At 36.3% G+C, this 23461-nt stretch overlaps 1 protein-coding gene across 1 annotated transcript in view; it reads right to left on the reverse strand.

Annotated features, from left to right (window-relative positions):
* The window catches only part of RALGAPA2 (Ral GTPase activating protein catalytic alpha subunit 2), a 295774-nt gene that overhangs the window by 82320 nt on the left and 189993 nt on the right, over nt 1-23461 (reverse strand). The window contains exons 33-36 of the mRNA XM_011371357.2: nt 23118-23189; nt 18739-18862; nt 16975-17130; nt 11139-11297 (exon numbers count right to left, since the gene is read on the reverse strand). Coding sequence (XP_011369659.1) covers nt 11139-11297; nt 16975-17130; nt 18739-18862; nt 23118-23189 — 511 coding nt within the window. The remainder of the gene's footprint in view (nt 1-11138; nt 11298-16974; nt 17131-18738; nt 18863-23117; nt 23190-23461) is intronic.

The following is a 23461-nucleotide window of genomic DNA, read 5'->3' on the forward strand; positions in this document are numbered from 1 at the left end:
CAAGAGATAATGATGACTTGGATCAGAATGGTAGCAGGAGAAGTGGGAAGAGTTGATCGGTTTGTGGATATAGTATGAAGTTAGAGCTGACAGGATTTGTGGAGGATTATTAATGAAGTGGGTATATAAAAAAGGAGTCAAGGATGATGTTATGGTTTGTGGCCTGGCAACTGCAAGAGTGGAGTCACCTTTTCCTAAAATGGATTAGTGATCCTCAGGGGGAGGGTCACTAGCTCAATTTTAGACATGCTAAGTTTGAGATGCCTATTAGGTATCCAGTGGTAATGCATGAAGGTGGCAGAGGATACATCAGGCTGGAAGCCAAGGCTCAGGTTGGAGATTTATGAGTTATTCATTTATAGAAGGTGTTTATAGCCATGAGATTGGATAATCGGATAAGCAAGAAAAGAGGTTCAAGGACTATATTTTATGGCCCTCCAATGTTTAGAGATTGGAGACACGAGAAAGAATTCACAAAGAAGACTAAGAAGAAGTAGCTGGAAATATAAAAGCAAAATCTCTAATGAGTAGCACTGTACCTGGTTGGAAGACAAATGTCAGTTGAATGGATAAATTGATATTTTAAATAATTTGAATGAATGAATGAATGATTGTCTCCAGCCTCTGGGTTATGTCAGAGACAATTTCTCTGTAGAACACCTTTTCTGTGGTTGGCACTGGGGAAGGGGCTTGGGATACATTGGTGAATGAAAGACCATATTTGTCTATAGGTGCTGACATAAGAAAACTACAGACTAACATTCTTTGACAAAGATATAAAAATCTGTTATAAATTGTTAACCAATTAAATCCAGCAGTATGTATAAAGGACACTGTATCTTGACCAAGTGGTATTTTGCATAAAAAACCAAGGTTGTTTTAACATTCATAAATCCATAAATACAATTTACTAAATTAACAGAATAAAGAAGAAAAACCACATGATCTTCTGAATAGATAGAGAAAAAGCATGGATAAAATTAAATTCTCATTCATGACATAAAAAAATTCCTAGCAAACTGTGAATAGCAGGGAACTTCTTCAATTTGATGCAATCTCAAAGGAAAAAACATTATGACATCATAAGTAATGCTAAAAATATTAAATGTTTTCTCCCTAAGAGCTGAAAAAACAAGGTTGTCTATGCTCACTTCTTCTAGTCAATATTTTTGAATGTTATTTGTCCTTGTTATTGCGATAAAGAAAAATATGAAAAAGGAAAGAAAGGAACATAAAGATTAGAAAGAAGTAAAATCATTTTTATTCGCAGGTGACATAAGTATGCAATATATTCTTCAAACCAATGATATTTCTCAGTGTTAGCAACAGCTAAAAAAAATGACATTTAAAAATACTGTTCATGATAGCATCAAAAACACCAAAATCTTAGAAATAAACTTGATAAAAGCTATGAAAGACATCTATACTTAAAACTACCAAACATTGCTGAGATAAATTAAGGACAACCTAAATAAATGGAAAGATGTACAATGTTCATGGATTAGAAGTTTCCATATTGGTAAGATGTCGAGTTTTCTGAAACTGGGATACAGATTCAGCACAAATCAAATCAAAATTTTAGTAAGCTGTTTTTTATACATATGGATAAGCTGATTCTAAATTTATATGGAAATGAAAAGACATAAATTAGTCAAGACAATAATAAGATTTATATTATCTGATTTCAAGGCATACTATAAAACTACAATAATAAGCATATCATAATATTGACACCAAGATAGACAATAGAGTCCAAGAATAGAGCCACGTATATATGGTAATTGATTTGTAATAAAGGCAGCACATTAATTTTACAGAGAAAGTAAAGTCTGTTTCAATAAACAACTGGATAGCCATACTGAGAAGTGAAATTTGACCTCTACCTCATATCACACTCACAAAAACTGAGATGCATTATAGATCAAAATATTAAAGCTAAAACCATGAAGCATCTAGAAGGAAACATGAGAAAATCTTCATAATCTAGGGTTAGGCAAGGATTTCTTGGGTACAAAAGGCACCAATTATAAAAGAAAAAAAAATAAACTGAATACAAATTTTAAAAATTCTGCTCATCATGAAAGTAAAAAGGCAAGTCACACATATTCTCCAAACTGGATATATCCTAAATGTACATTAACAGGAGAATGAATCAAAAATTTGTGGTATATTCACCCAAAAGAATATTCCACAGTAATGAAATGAACAAACCACAACTACATGTAACATCATGAGAATAACCCAAATATAAAGCTGAGTGAAAGAAACAGACACAAAGAAGTTCATACTATATAATTCCATTCACAGGAAGTTCAAAACTAATCAATGGTAACAGAAGTCAGAATGGCTACCTTTTCAGGGGATTATTAATTGGGAGGGGGCATAAGGGACATTTCCGGGGGCTGGTAATAGCCTATGCTTAGATCTGCATAGTAAACTGTTCATTTTGAAAACATCCATCAAACTGTATACTTAAAATTTATGCCCTTTTCTTTATTAATGCTATAGTTCAAAGAAAATATTTTTTAAAAAAACAAGCAAGAATATAGAAGATTTGAACAACAAAACTAATAAACTAATCCTAATGGATACAAATAAAATACCTCACCCAAGCAGAAACACATTCTTTTTAACTCTCACAGAATATTTTTTAAAAATTGACCATATTCTAGGCCAAGGATACACAATACAGCCTGTATGAACAAAACTGTACTATACTAGATACCTTTAATGGCAAATTCTACAAAACCTTCAGAAACAAATATTATTTTAGAGAAACTTCCAGTGTATTAGAAAAGAGAAAGCAAACGCACTCATTAATAACTTAGGGGCCTAATTCTAGCCTGGTGCCTTTTCTTGTATGGCCTCCAAGCTAAGAATAGTGTTTACTTTTTCAACTAGTTGAAAATTTTGGGGGGGATATGGTAATTATATGGAATTCAAAATCAGTCCAAAAAAAAAATTTCATGGGAACACAGCTATATTCCTTCACTTACGTATTGCCTATGCTTGCTTTTACATAGCAATGGCAGAGCTCAATAGCTGTGACAGTCACTGTGTAGGCCACAAAGCCTAAAATATTTACTACCTGGTCCTTTACAGGAAAAGTTTGTTGAGACCTATCCTATGGCATAAAAAGCAAGTTTCAAAAAATTTCAAGGAATTGAAATCATAAATCCATATCCTGTGCTCGAAGAGCTATTAAATTAAAAATCCTCAATAAAAGGATAACTAGCATAAATCTCCATTTAGAAATGAAGAAAAACACTTCTAAATAACATAGGGGCCAACAAAATATTGGAAATTTAAAAATATGTTAAGCTAAATAATAATAAAAAATGGTATTATAATTTCTATGTCAAAACAGCACTTAGAGGGTATATGTGGGGTTAGATGCTTTTATCAGAAAGGAATAAAGGCTGCAACTTAATGAGATGGGCATCCATCTCAAGAAGTACTGAAAAACCAAAAGAATAAAATAAACTCAAAGAAGGAGGAAAGGAATAATAAAGAATAGTGCGCGTTAATGAAATGGAAACAAACACAATAGAGAGAATAACTAAAATCAAAAGTCGGTTCTCTAAAAGCACAAATATATACCATTAAAGATAAAACAGTAATACAACTATAGATGCTTAGAAAATATGTATAACTTTATGCCTATACATTTGAAAATTTAGATGAAATGGCCAAATTCTCAGTAAAATACTACTTAGCAAATGTAGAATCAAGATGGTATGTAAAAACTATAATTATATAAGCTTTAAAGTAATTGAATCACAGTGAAAAAAATCTATTTTAATGAAAAAACTATACTAAATACCTTTAATGGCAAATTCTACAAAACCTTCAGAAACATATGATTATTATTTTAGAGAAACTTCTAGTGTATAGGAAAAGAGAAAGCAAACCCACTCATTAATAACAAATTTAGGGGCCAATCTCACTCATGAACATGCATGCAAAAATCCCAGCAAAATATTAGCAAATCAATTCAACAATGAACAAAAATAATAAAAGATCATGGCCAAGTTGGGTATATATTCCCAAGAAAATACGTGAGGGTTTTCATTAAAAAATCAATCTGTATACTTAGCCACATTAGATTAAATGCAAAATGTCATCTGATCACTTCAATGAATGTATAAAAAATATTTCATAAAATTCAAACCCATTTATGAAAAAAATCTTAATAAATACATATAAAATATCAAAAAAGTATCAAAAACAACTTGGAATAGAAGGGAATGTCTTTAATCTGTTAAAGAATATCTACCAAACCCTATGGCGACCACTAAATTTAAGGGTAAAATACTGAAAGCTTTATGTGAGACTGTGAAGGAGAGAAGAATGACCCCTAAATCACATCTATCAAAATTTGCACTGGAGATTGCTGTCATTATAGTAATGCAAGAAATAGAAATAGAAGATTATGAATTAGAAAGTGAAACTGTCATTATTTCAGATGACACGATTATATTCACAAATCTCCAAAAGAATATACAAGAAAATGGTCAGAATATTTTAAGAGGGATTATCAAGGTCAATGGATACAGAATAGACAGTGTGACTGAGGAACACTGGACAGTTGGAGCTGAACGAAAGAGCACGTATGATGATTGCTGAAAGTTCATTTCTGATTCTACCTGGGATGCACTACCTGATGAGGTAGGGATATTGAACTGTTAAGATATGGTATGGTGGCATTTCTTCCATAACCATAATACTCAGGTCTAGGTATAAGGGTGAAGGGTAGTGCTTCTCACTTTATTCCTCCCAGCCCATATGCATTTTTTTTTTCCTTTTGTTCCTACAGTGTTGGTCTCTGATTTTAGACTTTAGTGCTTCAGGAAACAGCACTCCTACCAAAAAAAGACCTGACAGTTCTCCTCAATTTGACGTGGACATTACCACGGGCTATTAGGTTCCCCAGACAACTGGACACCAAGGCCCTGACACAGTGCCCGGCATGAGGCAGCCTCAACAGGTATATGTTGCCTGAATGACTGAGCGAAGGCCTTGAGCTCCCAAAGCTCTGACTGCTAGACATTAATGAAACCTGCTGTCTTCCTTCAAATTTCTAGAATAAGATCTGTGTGACCGTCTATCTTTTACTTTACGGAGATGCCTGAAAGGTCAGGGTGAAAGAGTGACAGGGATAACCTTGGGGTCCTGAGCAGGTTTCTGCTGCCACACCTCTTCTTCTATTTGGTAGGTTTGAGAAAAGGGCTCCATGGTTAAAAAACGGAGATGTGAAAACCGCAAAGCCTGGGCAAAGTTATTTTGAGATTGGCACCAAAAGCACAGAGGAAGCGGTCAGATGAGAAAACTCAAATGGGAGCAAAGAAAGATGGGACTTAGTTCTACTAGCGATGACAGCTAATGAATGTTTCCCTTTTATGACAGTACTGGGGGTGAAGGTAGGGGCAGTGGGCATCTTAATTCCAAAGGGGAAAATCAAAGAATTACTACTCATAGTCTAAAATCATTCACCATTGCCTAGTCCAGTTAACAATGGCAACAAACAAATAAGGAATTAAGGAAGAATAACCCTTTTCCTTCTACCTTTAGTGATGCCACACTTTAAAAAAGCTTATTTAAAATATATTCCTTAAAAAAAGTATACTTCCTCCTAAACTTACACTAAAAGCAGTCCACTAATCAGTGAGGTGTTGTGATAAAAGTATTCATGAAGAAAACACAACAAAAAAACCAGTAACAACAAAACAACAAAGTAATGAATTTCTGATATAGTACAGAAAATGCACCTTTAAGGATAAATTCTCTAATTCTGGGGGCAGTAGGCCTTGTTTCCTTCTCATATAAGAGTTCTGTATGAGCCTGTATGAGGCCTCCACTGTATGGTTTCAGCCCATAGGGTGTGCAGGAACGGAAGAAAGTGCTCTAGCATGTGAAAAAGGGTCAAGAGAACGTGCCCTGTCTCTAGGACTAGAAGTCCTTTCATGCTGAGGTAGCTCAGAGGTAGAGGGTAAGAACTGTCTTGCTTTCTGACACAAAGCCGACTCCATCATTTACTACTTAGTGTACATTTACCTGCTGGCTCTGGATGGCCAAAGGAGGGAGGAGAAGGCAAAGGAGAGGAAGATGTATATATCAAAGACTGACTAAAAACAGGGGGAAACAATGTCAACTCTTGAGGAAAATCAATTGAGAAAGAATTCTCAAGAGCTAGATTGTTGCGAAAGATAAAACAGGAGGTAGGAGTTGATAGGCTATAGATTTTTTCCATCTGTATTGAAGCTTATCTTATAAATAATTGTTTTTTATTATTCTCTGGCAACTGTTTGTGGGTGACTCATATAGTCTTTCAAAAACTAGAAAAAAAAGAATAACATAAATCCCTTGTATCCAGGGAATTCCTCTAATTAGGAGTGGAAACAAATTAGAAAAGAAATTTGACTTTGATATAACATCTTCAAATGACAGCTGCCTTTTCACAAAGTTCTCAGTGTTCTTCCTTTACTAAAAATAACAATCACAACAATTATAAATTACCAAAACAGAACATAGTGCAGTAATCCATTTAATAATATATTTCTATAAATGCTTCTTATTCAGTATTTTTTAAATAAATGATTCTTTACATATTTAAAACTTAACAACCCACTTTCCCTGAGAATTTCCCAGAGTATTTTAAAGTGCATGACTTAATTTCAAAAAGGTTATTTGGCTGGGGTCAAAATAAATATTTAAGAAAATAGCATATTTGAAATATAAAGGAAATTTACATAACCATGTTGCAGTCAAACACACTACCTATATAATGAAGCTACACCAGCAAAAGATTTTCTTTCAAACACAGGTACCAATACTGGCTCCTCTTTTATACTTCTCATGTGACTTCACATGTACAAATGATCTTGTGACACAGTGCCCGGCATGTATCAGCCTTAAGCAGCATTTCTGGGCACCTGCTCCAGGTGAAGGTCCTAGGCTAGCTGTCATCCTGAAGAGGGGACATACAATAGCTGCTGAGTCTGCAAGGGAGCCAGATACTACCTTAACAGCAGCCTGGCGAGCTGAGACAACTTAGGAAAAGATAGGCATCTAGGAATAAGAGGATATAGCGAGGGCCTGTTGTCTTAAAGAGGCACTCAGAATTCCTGAAAAGATGCTATAGAGAGAGAGAACTTGTTTCGCAACCTAACTAAATATGACAGGTGAAGAAGCTAAGGTCCAAAGAACTTGAGAGATCTGCCCAAGATACCCACCCACTTGTGGCAGCATTAGAGCTGGAATTTTGGGGTCCCATTTCCCATCCTATTACCCTTTCCTGCCTAAACCTCTCAGAAATGATTGAATCATCATCCATTTTCCTCTCATGCCCATATCTACCAGGGCTGAGTAAGTAGAGTTTGGAGAACATTAACATGTTTTTCAATTACAAAATCGACACTCTGAGGTGAAAAGGAGGACCCTTCACCAAAGCTTCCACCTGGTCAAGGCTGCTTCAGCATATCTACCCTTTGGTCAGTTACCAGCCGGTCACTGATGTGCCTGAAGATAAACATGCCAAAAGTGCTAAATTTTACCTTCACAAATTCATAAAAGCAAATGTTTTGAACACCAATGTTACTTTCAGTTACTGAAAGAAGGAAAGCAACATGGTTACTGACTAAATACCAGGGTTTTACGAATCACTTTTCTGCAGAACTGGGTATTTTAAAAACCCTTTAAATCATTCAAATTCTGTTCTATATGCAAGTCTTCTTTGAGTACTCACTTAGAAATAAAAGTACAAAAAAAGTGTCTGACAATAGCACATATCTTTTCTGTGACCAAAGACTATTGTGTCAATATTTATGGAGATGGACTTATTTTGAAGGTAATTTCACAATGAAATGATGTTGCTAAGCACACTGATTCTTATTTATTTGTTTGTTTGTTTATTTATTTTGCAAAAAGTTCAATAAAAAGCTCAAGAAGTGAGCAGGCCCTTTCAGACACGAGGGTTTTATGTGCTCACACAAGCACATCTACACTTCTTCAACATACCATTTCGCAAATGCTGTGTATTATTAAGAGAAGGCGAATTCTGCCAGACACATAATTTGTATATTTAAGGGAGGTGTATGGAATGAAAAAGCGAAATATGTTAAATTTCAAAGGACTTGGAAGCAATGCTGCCTGTGAGCTTGTATTACAAATAGCCCTACATTATTACATACGCTATTAATGAGACCAAGTGAATAAAAGTACAATTTGAATATGCATGACTCTATCCAATGAGGACTTTTGTGTACTGATGAGGTTTTATTTTCCTCCTAAAAAAGGATTAAAATTATTCTTAGAGAAGTATGGCTTCCCAGAGACCAGTAAAATAAATGTACTTAGACCACTGAGTCACACTATATTCAGATGAAATATACAGGTGCTGAAAGAATGCCTTTGACTCTACCTACAATTCTAAAATTTGTGCATAAATTGCCCACCTTCCAAAGGAATATTCCTCAACTTCAAGCAGCTATGTCATTACGGTTTCTAAGGAAAAATAATGATTTTGGTGGAGATCCCTAAAAGTAGGCAAGGTTAAATAAACCTTTTGAGTACAAAGCCTTCACTTCCATAGTAAGGAGTGCTAGTTAAAAGACCGGGGAATGGGTAAATTATTGCACCAAATGGCTGAGAATTAATCTCTGCTGACTAGCTGTAATCTAACAAGGCGTCTGTGTCCCAGGGAGCCCGCAGCATGTCCCTGGCGGTATGTGCAGAGTGTCGAGTCTGCGTGGCACCCTTTGTCCTCGCTCACAGGCGGCCTTTCCCCTCATTGTCCGTAATATCCTCATGCATCTGGGACGCGTGGAATGCATTCACACTAACAGACTGACCATTGTTTTCTCCCAGAAGCTTTGTTGAGCAAAGACTGCATCACGGTTACTGATAATTATATTGCTTAATTAATCAAGACAAAAAAAATTTGCAAATCATTGCCTGGTTGCCAAGCAGAGAGATAAAAATGACAACAATACAAGCTGAAGCAATATAACAAAAGTAACAGCTATCTGATCAGAAATTCTTATATAATGAAGCTATTAATGCTAAATCGGTTAATGTTAACATTGCTCCAGGTGTCTCTACTTAGATGCAAACAAAAAGGCTAACATTATGGATATAAAAGGCCAAATGTTGCCATGGATTCTGTAACCTGATAGAAAGGACAGCCTTTTCATTTGATTAGGGAATGCAATTTAAATACCAGGGACTGAAGCCAAACAAACAGACTTTCCCTCTACAAGCCTCTTGCATTCACCCTGGGGTCAGTGGTTGGTGAACAAAAGGTCAACCACACTTGCCCTGGAAATGTCTGGATTAATTTTATTACATTGTAATGGTTTGTACTTTAAATGTAGGGATAACACTGAATTTCCAGTTGGCTATTATTGTCTTCTTCTCTTTATGCTTCTGAATTGAAATATTAAGAAGGTGATTTGCTCAATACATCTTGTCAGAATTTACAACCAAATTTATAAACTTACACACATTTTAAAATAAAATTTAAAAGGTATGTTAATACTTGTTTTCACGCATTGTTAAATGTAATACACTTTTTAAAAATCACTTTTGACACTACTAAGTGAATTGAAATATCTTTTATGTTTTTCATGTACTATAAAAATAAAGGCGACATTTTAAAAACATTAAGTGACATTTTAGAGGGCTATGTTGAAAATGAACTAATAAAGCCAGTTAATCCATACTAAATATTAAAGAAACATTTTCCAGTTTTGAAAGCTACTGGATAGTGAATTTATTGGTTCTCTAATACTAAAATTTTCAGTCTAATTCTTAAAATTAAAGTAGTGGACAAAACACAAATGTTATTAGTGCTAAGAGAATTTTCTTATAAAAAGTGAAAACATACACGGAAACTTGAATCAAAGAGAATACAAATATTTAATATGAAACTTTTGTCATCTTCACTTTCTGAATAGAAAAGAGTACTTCCATTAGGTCAGGCCTCTCGCCACCCACAGTGGGACTTTTCTGGATTCAGGAGTGACCCTACTGTATCTAGTCTGAGAAATAAGCATGTTATACTTGAGATTCATAATTTATCTATTTTCATGGTAGCAACTATAACAAAAATAATAATAGCAATAATAATAATCCTTAGTTGGGCCAGGCACTGGTGAAAGCACTTTTCATTTCTTAGCTCACTTAAACCCTCATGACTTTAATACTTTAGATAGGTTATAAATTCCAGTAAATCTTAGTTATTTTAAAAGGAGAAAGTAATTAGGGTGGTAACTTTTGGCTCCTTTAGAAGAACAATTTGGAATGTAAATAAAAATTATTTTCAATGTAAAGCTTAAATACACAAGTCATTTTCTTGAGAAGCAGTAATTTAACATGCTAAATGTTTATTAAAAAAACAAACTTAAAAAAAACCCTCCTACTAATTCTGAAACAAAAACAAATCACTATATAAAGCACTACTAAAGTATCACTAAAGGCACGGCAAGGATCGAAACTGCAGCCAATTTAGTACACGGCACATAACCATTGGATTGTTCCAGCCATTCTCAAGATCAATACCAATTGATGTGGCTGAATTGATTCTGAGGCAAGGTGCTTCAATTGTTAAAAGTCATCACATGAGCTGGGCTACAGAGGCACTGGTGAAAGCACTTTTCATTTCTTATGGACATGCCTGTAATCCTTTTGGACTGATCCCTGTTAGGAGCAGTCAGAAGCTTGGTGAGCAGTGCCTGTCCATCAGACAAGGTCAAATTCTATAACCACAGTCATCCACAAAATGCTAGATATGATATGGGGTTCATTCAACTCTTATTATTAATCAATATGCCCAAAATTTAAAATTATAATTTTTTTAAATTACAAAATTTAAAACATTTTAAAATCATAAATGTCTTCAACATGATAATTTTCAAAGAGGCTAAGTAATAAAACATGGAATTTTGTGCTCATGATGAAAGATTCTTTGAAAATCCCAATTCTTAATTCCTATAGCATGTGTAATTCATATGTATGTAAGACATTCATCACTTGGAAAAAAGTCCCCTTTAACACATTTATGTCATTGTTTTTTAATAACAGTGAATATAGCAAATGGTATATAAGTCAATTAATAGTCAGTCAATGAGGTGAAAACATACCTCAGGTTTCTTTGTTATCGCGATAAAGAACATGTGATTCTTCATTGGGTAAATAATGATTGAAACATCTCCGAAGGCGGTTGGGATAATACCCCTGCGGTAGTCCCTAGAGTGTTCAGACCAGACGATGTGGACCTCGTCATTCCCCAAGTGACGAAGCTGCAACGGCAAAGTGGCTCTTTATTAATCAGAGTGATAACAAGCAGTTTATGAGGGGGTCGTGGCTTACAAATTGAATTACAATACTCAGAGGCAAAAATATTTTACTACCAAAAAAGGCTACAATGCCAATGTCTTCTATGAGGATTTGAAAAAGCACAAAGGCAAGAAAGCACAGCTCACCTTCATTGAAACACACTGTACTAAGCATCACAGGTACATTATGGCTGGATGGGGACAAGATCTTTTCAAAAAATTTTTTTTTAAATTGAATTTTACTCCTACATCAAAGCCTTATGCTTTATATTGCTGAGCATGTTTGAAAACAATTAATCACATGAGTCTTTTATTCCATATTACAGTAGAGCTTAATAAGACTTAATTTAATGGTAATTAAGAAAATCAGAATATGAATATAAGAGAACATAAGACTTTATAACACAGTTGTCACCAAATGTATAAAAATTAGACTTGTGACAAACTTTTAAGAAGTATGCATAAAATTATTTATTTACGAAAATAAATATTACTAAAATTAATAAGAACATTTGTACCTAGCATTTAAAGAGTATCTTAATGTATAGAAAGTATGTTCATACATATTGTTTTGTTTAACCCTTATGTTATCTAACAAGGAGGAAATGGGGCTTGGAAAGGCAGAGGTATCACCCATCCCAGGTGCATAAACGGCGGTGGCAGAGTGGGCTTGGAAACCTGGGCTGGGCCCCAGTTCAGCTCTATTTCCACTGTTTGTGGCTATCTAAGCCTACATCAAAAGCTATTTGTGCTGTCATAGCTCAAACAGTTTAGCCTACTACTTTATCATTTTAGACACAGAGAGGCCATAAAGTTTAAAAACAAGTCAGAGACTTCTGGTCTCTCTGAGGGCCTTCTCATGCCTCCAAGGAAGGGACTTTTGAGAGTCCTCCCAGGGCCAACCTCTGTCAGATGCGAGGACACCAGTGATAAAGCTCTTGCATAATGATGGCATGTCCTGGCTGGAGAAAGCCATATATAAAATTATCGGAGTAAACTCACTGAACATGTGACTAAAAGAAACCAGATTATAAAGATGAAAATGTTGGCCAAAATTGAAATCCTGAAACCATAAAGGCTGACTAGTGACAGCCCTTTGACACCTACTGAGAATTTGAGGTTTCAATTCTCTCACCCGCTGCAGAAGAACACTGTCTACCACCATGGAAAAAGATTTCTTGCTTCTCAGTTTATTTAATGGATGAACCCTAAAAATTACTAAATTCAGAGGTACTTTAATAAATAAAGATGTTATATCAAAGCTGATGTTTTAGTTTTGTCTTAAAATATGAAAAAAGAATGCTTTGGAATACTATTTATTTAAAATATGTCAGTATAAATACCATTTTCTTTATAGACTGTTTGACCATAAAGAGAAAATCTGAGGTGACCCCAATATGGCCTCCTTTCCATTTACAAGATTATAAAGAAAGTTGGTTTGCTTCAATGGATTTCTTATTCTTCACTCTCTCATACTTCTATGGACGACTGCACAAGTCAATTTTTTAAAAAGAGACTTGTACCTGTACCTTTGTGCCTATCGTGAGGGGCACACGATTTCATTGTGTCTGAATACGGGCTCTGGGACAAATGCAACCGTGGGTGCTGAGCACGAGTCACAGTGATCTAGAACAATTTAATGGGGTCTATGACAATGCAAAATTACTCACTTCATCTTTTTTTTTTTCTTCTTCTCTCTCTCTCTCTCTCACATATTAAAGCCTAAAAGGGTAGCAAGCAATGCATTATATAGACACTGGGTTCTCACAGCTACACTGAACATCTCTATTTCTCTATTTCCATCTTAGATGTTAGAACTCTTCTTCCTTTTCTTTTTCCTTTTTAATAAAACATTCAAGGACCTCACAACACAATCCTGAAACTCAATGCTTTTAGAGTGAAACATGGCAGTCAATATCACCAGCAGCACAATAAAGGCATGTTTTCAAAGAAAATATGAATAGTATCAAATTAAAATTTTGGAGGAATTTAGACCAGTAGAAGGTAATTATGAGAGCTGGGGCTGCCCCAGAACTCACACCCACACCCCTCATCCTGCAAAGAAAGACAACCTTTCATGTGGTTCTGTGCCCCTTCATTTAATGCTGGCACAAATGTCTTAACAGGATCAACTCACCTACTAAATACCCTTCAAATGTGGGGCTGCCACCTAATGCCAGCACCCTCTGTGTGACCTCTCCTGTGATCACGCCTGTGGATCCAGAAGTGTATGTTGCAAGGCATTAGCTTAGAGGTAAGGTAATACAGTGATTATTTAAAATTTGCAGTTACTCTCACTTTTCTAAATTAGGTTATTCAATTATATAACCCAAGTGAGTTTCTCCTAATTCTGTTTGCAACTGTATTCTCAGAGCTACAGCAAGGGAGAATAGTATCACACTAATAGAACCATCCTCCCAGTGTGGCAATTCTGTAATTAAGGAAGAGCTACTTTTGTGTGTTAATAATACAATATTCGTCATCTCAAAACTGCTTTCAAAGTCATGTGCCCCAGACCGCTGGACACACCACGGTTTAACTAGCTAACTCACAAAACTAAAACCTAAGGCCTCAGGACAAATTGGCTGATAAATGTGGAGCACAGAGCAGAAAAAACCACTTTTGCCAATGATAAGAATACAAGCAGGTAAAACGAATAGAATTAACCTGGCCGTGTTGTCAGCCATATCAGAACATAAGGGAATACTCTGGAAACTTCAAAGTGTTGCTCAATTTAAAGAGGATTTCATTATAAAGATATCATTTTGTGAGTTTGGGAAAATTTTGATTAGAGGCCCTCAAATCAGATCTACCACTGAGTTCTGTGCACACAAGCCAGGCTGATGTGACTTGTGTGTAATCTGAGAGGAGACTAAGGAGTCTCGTCCTGGAATAGAGCTGTCATTCATGCCAGCTACTGCTTCAACTACACAATGTGCAGGTGCTCCAGAATGTGCAGGTGCTTAACAAGCTCAAAACAAACGTTTGGTTCTTAAGTCTTAGGAAATCAACTGTATGTCCTGCCACTTCTTGTCCTGACAGAGTTTTAAAGTCCCTCGCCCGGGCCATTCTGCCTGCTGCTGCCAGGCAGCAGGCACTGGTGACACTGGTCATGGTACACACCTAATAGGCTGACCTCCTTTCCCGACTAATTGCATTACATCGCCAGCTGGCTCCAGAAGGAGTCGTCTGTTTGATTGAAGAATTCCTGCTCCTCAGTGGGCCCGGCTGCTAGTTTTACTAAGTAACAGTCAGGCCTGACATCCCCATTGTTCAGCTGACAGTGTGCCCATCCTAAAATCTAAGTTTTATTTGTAAATTAACCAAGAAACTTCCTGCCAGAACAGTGCTGCCTGGAGACTGATAATGTGGGCCTTTCATCCCTTTTCACTCGTACTGTATCACTGCCAATTTGTTTTTTATGCGGCTGGCCAGCCTGAGGCTATAAAAACCTTGTAAGACATAAGTGCAATTATAGTCCTGGAGTCAAATGAATTGGACAAATCCAATAGCACAGCTCTGTCCCCACTCTGCAAACCCCTACAGCAGTTAGATTAGCTGTGAAAAATCTAATCTAGCTAGAGCTAACAAATTTCTGCAGTGAAGGATCAAGAGTTCAGTATGGGGTTGCGACCGGATTGCAGAATTGAAAAAGTGCCCCCATGACAGGAGCAAAAGAGAACATGAATCACTTTAGAATTTTGCAGCTCATTTTTAACCTGTTAGGGACAATTTAGTTAGAATAAGACGAGGAACTGTGGGCTGCTGTTACTGTGACTGATTTTTAGTCTAGCTGTGAGACATCCTGACAAAGAGAGTTTGTCACTAATGATGCTAAATCTTGGAGCTGCAAAAGGTATCAGCTGAATGTTGATTATTACAGTAGGGAATCTTTAAAGCAGGCCAAGCTTTGGAACATTATTTATCGCACGGTGTTTTAGCAAGAAAACACTATGCCTTTTCTTAAAAAAGACAATCCTTCTTTACTTAGGAAATAATTTTTAAAAGTATTTTATATATAAATCTACCTTTTAACAAAACAGTTCTTCGTCATAAGAAAATCACAGAATATAGTGACACATTTGCAGAGTAGGAGCAATTTACAAGGTGCTACAAATAAAGCAGATGTATAAGCCCTGGACTTCGTAATCTGAAGTATTCTCTGAGAGCAGGGTCCCCTTCACCAAGAATCCCACAACCAGGGAAGCAGCTATCAAAACCTAAGACGTGGAGGCAGTTCCTCCACCTGTGAGAGTCAGCTCATGGCCAGCGGGAGGCCATGCTAACAAAGGGACCAGGGAGTGAAAGCCAACTATGCTTTGAGTATCTGAGACACTTGGTCACTGTGAGAGTTGTCTGTGAATGTGCTGTGACCTGAGTTCTGAGGTCTCATGAGGAGACTCACTGCTGCCCACCATGAATATGGTCCAGAGGTCTGCAGCTGCAGTGTTGGAAATGCAAAACCACACTCACAGTGGAAAGGAATCAAGCAGGTACAGTGAAGTACATTGGCCAATATCAATCATCTGCCTAATGGGGCAGGAGAATAAAAGAATCACTTAGATTGACAGGCAATGACGAGGGCTGATGGTTTGAGATCTTACCAGGCACCATGTTAAGCAGTGTTACAGGCATTATCCATTCACTTCATATCAAACATAGGCTGTTTTTAATCTCATTTAAAAGATGGGGAAAGTGAGGCACAGGCTGGTGAGGCGAATGGATACACACTTGAGCCCAAGTCTGCCTATCTCCCTACTCTGGCTATCACAACCACACCAGACTCCCACAATGGCCAGACTTAGTCAACATCTGAATGACCTGTTTTCCAACCCACTCAGGTGCTGTCCTCGGTTCCTTGCATCCTTGCAGGAAAAGAGTGGATGTGAGGTACGGATTCTAGGCTCTGCTACCCATTAGCAGGTTAATTGCGGTTCTTCCTCTTATCTGTAAACTTGCAAGAGTGGGTCAGATTTCTAGGCTTCCTTCCCAGACAAAAATTCCTCTTCTATTTGGGTGCTCTTCACTTCTAACAGTTGGTTACCTGAGGTGAACATCCTGCAGGTTGGAAAGTACACGCCTGTGTTCCCCTGGGAGGTTTCCTCATGGGCCTGCCGGGGGCGGGGGAAGGGTCCTTTGAATTCTAGAGAAAACTATCCATAGGGCCAAGCTGAAGGTGAATACCAGTGCCAAAGGTGGGACCACTGGACAGCAGCACACCTGCACTTGTCATTTTGACAGACATTGCCAAATTGTCCCACAGCAAGCCTGAGAGATACTTGCCTCCTCAGAGCTCTACCAGCACAGAGTCATTACATCTTATGATATTTGCCAACCTGAGAGATCAATAATGTTATTTTCTGTCAGTTAACAGTCATGTGAGGGAAGATCCAAAAGTAACAACATTTAAGATCCTTCCTTTTCCTAAATCTTAATCTCAGGATTTAAGATCCATATGATTGATTGCTTTTCATATATTTATCTAGTCTGCGACAAACTGGATATTTCAGATTAACTACAACTGTAGTTTGAGAAGAGCGAAACTGAGATCGCATCCAGAGTTAACTGACCTCACTGCATGTTATGCCATGGTTTTTGTTCAGTTCTAGGAGAGCCTCACCTACAAACCAGGGCCCCTTACCTTTTTGGTGAGTGAATCATCTGAGTCCGACGGCATCCGAGTGGAAACGTGGAAAATCACTTCCACGGTTGAGGTAGCATAGTAAGGGGCAGTCTGCCCTGTGCTGCCGTTGCGCTGAAGTCCACCCATGAATCCACAGTGGGTAGAGAGATCCACCTGACACAGGTCACAAGAAAGAAAAAGAGCCAGGGTTAAATATTAGCTGATCTTATTCACTAAGTAGGAATGTGGATTTTTAAAAATCTAATTATGTTTATTCTCTATAGCTTTCAGATGGAAACAAATGTAATACAAAGTCAGACAAAATTAAAATATTAAAGAAATATTAACAATGAAAGTGCTCCATAATCCTACCAATTTAAGAAAGCCACTATTAAAAGTTTAGTGCGTACTCCTCTTTTCCTCCTATACATATGTATATGAGGTTATACATATATGTGTGTGTATTTATGTACACACAAATACACACACACACACACACACACACACAGTTTCCTTACTGATGGTTTTATGGAGTTTTCTGCTTTCTGCTGGTGTGGTCAAACCAGAGGAGCATTCAAAGCAGTATTTCTGTAGGATTTGGGTCAAGGGATACAGATGTTTCAAAATTTAGCATCCATTGCTAAACTGTCATTCAAAAGGATGGTTCCAATTTACACCACTGCCAAAAGTCCATTAGTCGTAATTCTTTTTTCAGGCTATGGTGTGAATGTTTACTTCTTATTGCCTAGATCCATTTTTTTTTCTTTTCATACAGTAGTAGTCCTTCAGGAAAGCAACTATTCTAACACACAATATATACACTGAATTCATTAATGTTCTAGTCTTTAAACTCTAGTTAAGAATGTATGATTTAAAAAACATATTAAATAATAAGTATATTGTATGACAAAGAAATAACCTTATTAGTAAGAACAATGATTTACTGGAAGTGTAATAACTCTTTTCGAGTAAGACCTACTTGATCTTTTAAAAAGTATATGGTCATGACTTTAATGTATTCTTACCCTGTCCCCTTGCTAACTTCAAATCTCAGAGACAAGTCTTCCCTGTGCACTTAGAGTTTCTCACAGCACAGATAACCAAGAAACCAAAAGTAATAATAAGAAAAATTATTTTACATATGCCAATTTTCATTTTAACTACTCTGAATTCCTTTAGATTCTGGGAATATATTTTCCTTTAGATTTATGTTCCTGGAGACAAATATGTGTGTGTGCGCACACATGTGTATAAATGTATGTATGTCTTTCAGAGTATCATTTAGTAAAGAAAAACCAAATTTTTTCATTAGTAGTCATCCAGTATCTTTCCTAGGGATATAGGTTGATAGCTAAATAATCATGGCTACTATATTCTCTCCAACTTTTGACTTCATCCAACTCTTTCTTTATATTTTTACCAATCAAGTCATTGATTTCTTCTCCATTTTTTATATTGTGACAAAAGCCATTGCTTCTCTGCCCATTTGTCTTTTCTTACTACAACCTATCTATGGCTGGGTGAGCTGATCTATTCAGTTCTGATAAAAACCAAATGAAATAGTATTAAGAGGAAAGTTAAGGAAACCAAAGTTCACATATAAAGTACTGAAAAGTAACTAACAGAAGATGTCAAATTCGATACATTCTTCAACTCCAGAACTCTACTCATGCTATACTTGAATTTGAAAACATATGTAAAAAGATATACAATCAATGTCTAACTTATAAACATCTTTAAGTAATGCTGGTCAACAAACAACTGCTAAATGAAATGAATTACCTCCCATCCAAGTCCAGCAACAAAGTCTTCATATGCTTGGCTTCCTCTTTCATTGGAGAGGATTGAACACTTGTCTTCTTGACCTTCAGCAATGTAAAACACTGCAATTTTGTGTGTTTCACGGCTATAAATTTTTAAATTTAAATGAGTGAGAATTCTTATATATAAAATTTTATTTTACTACTACAGCCAGTCACTGGTCTAAGAAGGTTTCACACATGATCTCATTTATTCTCTGAAACCACCCTAATGAAACGAGTATTATTATCATCTCCTCCCTTGTAAAGGTGGTTGAAAAGAGGCACAGAAAGTTTTTTAAAAGCACACATAGCAAGCAGGAGACCAAGAACTGAAGCAGGGCAGTCTGGTTCTTGAGATTATTCTCTCCAACATATGATATTCTTAACAGCATGTTATATAGCACACTATTTGACAAGTTCTCTCCATTTTTGGTTAAAAAATATCTTTGAAAGCATTTCAAATAGACATCAATTGTGAACAGATCCATGTGAACACCCATATTTTATTTTCTACACTTTAAGCTAAGGATATTGGAACTCTAAAACATGCCAAGACTTTACGAGAAACAGAAACTTCTTCCCAGCAGAACACACTTACATTCTCTGGGAGAGGTATACCCTCTCTGTGCTCTGACTAATCTGAGGGTGCTTGGTAGGGTAGACAGGTGTCTAGGGAAACCTCTTTAGCCATGTACACCCTTCATTCACTTCTTGCATGATGGATTTTGGGTAAACATAATATGGACGTTGAGGAAAGGAGCCCTCCCTTTTCACTTTTTGTACATCTAGCATAGTCCTTGGTATATAGTAGTTGTCCAGTTAAATCTCTGATAAACTGACCAGAGATATGATGATATATTTAAAAGTATTAGTGACTAATTTCTACAAATTGTACCCTGGAGTAAAGTGTCAAAATAACTGGACTTATACCAAGTAATTTGGTAATAGTTTAGAGATGAAGACATGTTCTCATTGAAATAGAGCTTTAATCAAGGATCACTCAGTCCACTTCTAAAAGTCTGGATTACTATTTCTAGAGTATTTCCATTCTTCTCCTTAATTTTGCATTACATTCTGAAAAATCTCATAGAAAAAACTATCAAGCGCTTAAACAATATAAAATGTTTTTATTGTCTAATTGTTCAATATCTCAAGATTGTAATCTGATTAGGACATTCATATTCGTGGAAGTTGGGCTCCATATTTTATCTTATTCTCAAACATTTCCTTCTGCAGTTGTTTTTCTACTAACAAGCAGAATGACTTGAAACTCAACTAAAAAGTCATAAATAAATGGAGGAGGAGAGCACACTTCTTCTATTCATCCAGATAGCTTATTCACTTCTCCCACAGTTTACATGAAATAAACATAGAAGAAAAATTAGAAAATATAGCAAGGAAATAGAATAAAAAACACTTATAATATCAATATATAAGAAAGAACATAACACTATTTTTAGGATGCATTTTTGCAAACAAAAATGAGAAGCTACTATATTCTATTTTGTAACTGATTTTTTCACTTAAAATATTTATGAACGTTTTATTGTATAAAATATACGTAACTAAAATTCTCCATTTCAACCATATTTGAGTATGAACACTTTATTACCATGTGATTCTATAACTAAGCTATTAATGGTCATATTACATTCCATTATATTAATATACCACATCTTAAATCCTTATTATAGGATATCTAGGTTGTTTCCATTTTAAAAGACATTTTTCACATTATTTTTGATATGTCCTTAAAATAAATTCATAGCAATGAAATCTTGATCATCACCCATTTTTAAGGCTTCTGATGCACACTATCCTGTTGCCACTGGAGAGGGTGGACATCCTGAATGCCCTGACTGATGTGGCATGAGCACACTCTTGGGAGGACTCTCTTGATGAGAACAGGTACAGTGAGGAGAGGTGAGTTTTGTGGGGATGGATTCCAGGGGCCTAATACTCTTGTATAGACTTTGTGCTCCCAGACAGTCAGTAAGCTTGTCCTCATGCAGTATGCAGCTCTGAAATGCGACACCATGCAGGGTACACTGGCAGCCTAGAATCTGACTGGCTTATTCTAAGAGCTATAATAATTTGGGGGCTCAGATGATAACAGAGATCATAACCTATGACCTAAAAGACTATCTCTTCAACAAAAGGAAAAAAAAAAGCATAGTTATTCTATTTCTTTTGGCAGCTCTCTCTTTATATTTAACAGTCCTCAGCATTTAATTTTTCTCTATTCTATATATTTTACATACATAAAAACAATCTCAGGTTTATCTGAAATATTTTTGTTTATTCTCCTTAAAGTCCAAGCTTTTTACAGTGTAGCTGCTCACAGGTCCTTGAGTCCTCATTAATTCAATGTGGGAGCACAAGAGAGCTAAGTCCCAATGACTGCCTGACTGATGTAGGTGTGAGGAAAGGTGACCTTTAGTTGTAAACATTCATCAAATTTCACATCCTCCAAAATGTTAGCACCGCAGAGAGCCTGCTAGGATGTAGATGCTGTGTCTGGACTTATTAGAGCCAGGCTTTTGAAATGATAATTAGCAGCATCAACAGCACTTCATATCCATGAGCTGCACAACCAATGCATGAAAGAGCAGGTAATTCAGGAACACACATACATAAAACCAACCATTTCCCCTTTCTCATTAGAATGTATTTTTCTTATTAAGTATAGAACAGAATAGCTCAGTTTCCTTGTGCTGTTACATTAAAAAGCCAAACAAAGAAGAAACATGATTTTAACTTTCACCTTACCTTATGCTGGCAAGAAGCATTAATATTTAAAAGGAGAGGTCACTGTAATCTGTATGTATGGTCATCACACTATTTATATCTTTGCCAACAGTATATAAATGATAGTTGCAAGATAGCCTCTACTTTTCCTAAGAACATGCTAAGCAGGAACTATGCCTTAACAGCAGTGAGATAAATTGGTATCAGAAACAGAATATCCTAACTGAAAGTTGAGAGACAAGGTGTGCTAACTGATCAATACACAAGTCAGTCTATATTTCTCATAGCTGAAGAGTCCCTGATTTATTTCCGTTAACAACAACAACAACAGCAACAAAAAACCTTGGAAATATCCTTTACCATAAAATAAGTTGATAACTTTTTAGATGTCAAGACAACACTAAATCCAGGAATTGGGGTTTTAAGTGAAAGTTAATCAAGGAGCAGAGGATTTGCCAATCAGCTCTCCAAAGCCATATTTTATAGCAACAGCACCCCAGGAAGCTAATTCAATTGTACCTCATGCAACTAAAGTGCATTAACACTCAACAAATTGGCCACAATTACAAGATACCAATGTATTCACTTAATACTAAGAAGCTTGGAATAATTCAACATATGCTTGAAAAGCTGAGTTTGGAACCCAAGTGATTACTTGTTTAATACTGGAGGACAAGTGGGAGAGGGAAGTGAATCCCTGAGTCTTTCAGAAGAAATCCCTCACAGAATTTCCACAGAGAATTCAATCTCTATTCCTCTAGAGAAAAAGAAGCACAACAACAACTGGGAAACTGAATATGATAAAGGACAATGTGAGGAATAATGGCTTTGGGTTTTTCATCTCTAATGAGAGATCTAATAATATTTCTAAGGGGAATAAAAGAGGAATAAAAGCTGTTTTTTAAATGAGTTTTTTAAAAACTAAAGATTAAGGAAACAGTTTGTTCAAGACTTTTGAATACCTGTTATGTACCAAGTACTACACTTACTTCACTGAGATGTTTTTGGAAGTACACATTTCCCCAAATCGAAAACTGGTTGTGAGCTCATCTTTGTAATTGCTTCTATGATTGTATGAAAGAGGGACAGATCTGAGATTTAGCCAGCTTTGGAGAATGAGGCTTATATTTAGGAAGTTACTAATTACAGCACACTGATTTTAACCCTACCAACATTGTAAAGCTGAAACTACAGAATGCCAGCGCATGGGTGTACAGCACAGGTTAAGAAGTCAGAGTCACTTGTTTCAAACACAAAATGTGCAAGCACAGGGAGGATGTTTGATCTAGGTAAGGCTCTGTTTCTTATCAGAAAAAGAGGTGGCCAAAGAAGTTAAATAAGAATGAATGTCCACTGGCTGTCACATGCAAGGTCCTCAATCAAAGGCACAGATTAGATGGGAGTACTGACCTCTTAGTGTAGCAAACATGTCAGTTTATTGCTCAAGGGTAAAAATACCAAAAGTATGGCATGTGCAAATGTCACCAGATTCTATGTTATAAAACTACCCTTCGGTGTCTCTGCAAATGTAGTCCTTCCTGCAGCTATAGCTGTCATCTATGCACACACAAAGACAGACAGGAACAAAGTGGTTTGATAAATTTCACGTACCACTGACGGGAGTCTAAATTTTTTAGCTCTCTCAATAATTTTGAATTTTTCTTCAACAGATGGAAATTCTTTCTATAAAGAAAAAGGGATAAAAATCATGTAATCATAGAGCAATTTTGCCCTTTCCAGTCAATCAACTGACAAACTTACCTATCATCCATCCATATACCCATCCATTGCCCACATCATTCACAAAAGATTTTCTATTGAAGCCTACACAATGAACTCTATCCTCCTTAATACATTCAAGGGTATCAGAATTCCACTGCATCCCATTACTATCCAGTGACACTGGATGGCTCTATGGTAAATAAGTTTGTGACTTGCGTGCATGTGCCTGTGTC

Source organism: Pteropus vampyrus, unplaced genomic scaffold, assembly GCF_000151845.1.
Source record: "Pteropus vampyrus isolate Shadow unplaced genomic scaffold, Pvam_2.0 Scaffold7, whole genome shotgun sequence".
Taxonomy (NCBI): domain Eukaryota; kingdom Metazoa; phylum Chordata; class Mammalia; order Chiroptera; family Pteropodidae; genus Pteropus; species Pteropus vampyrus.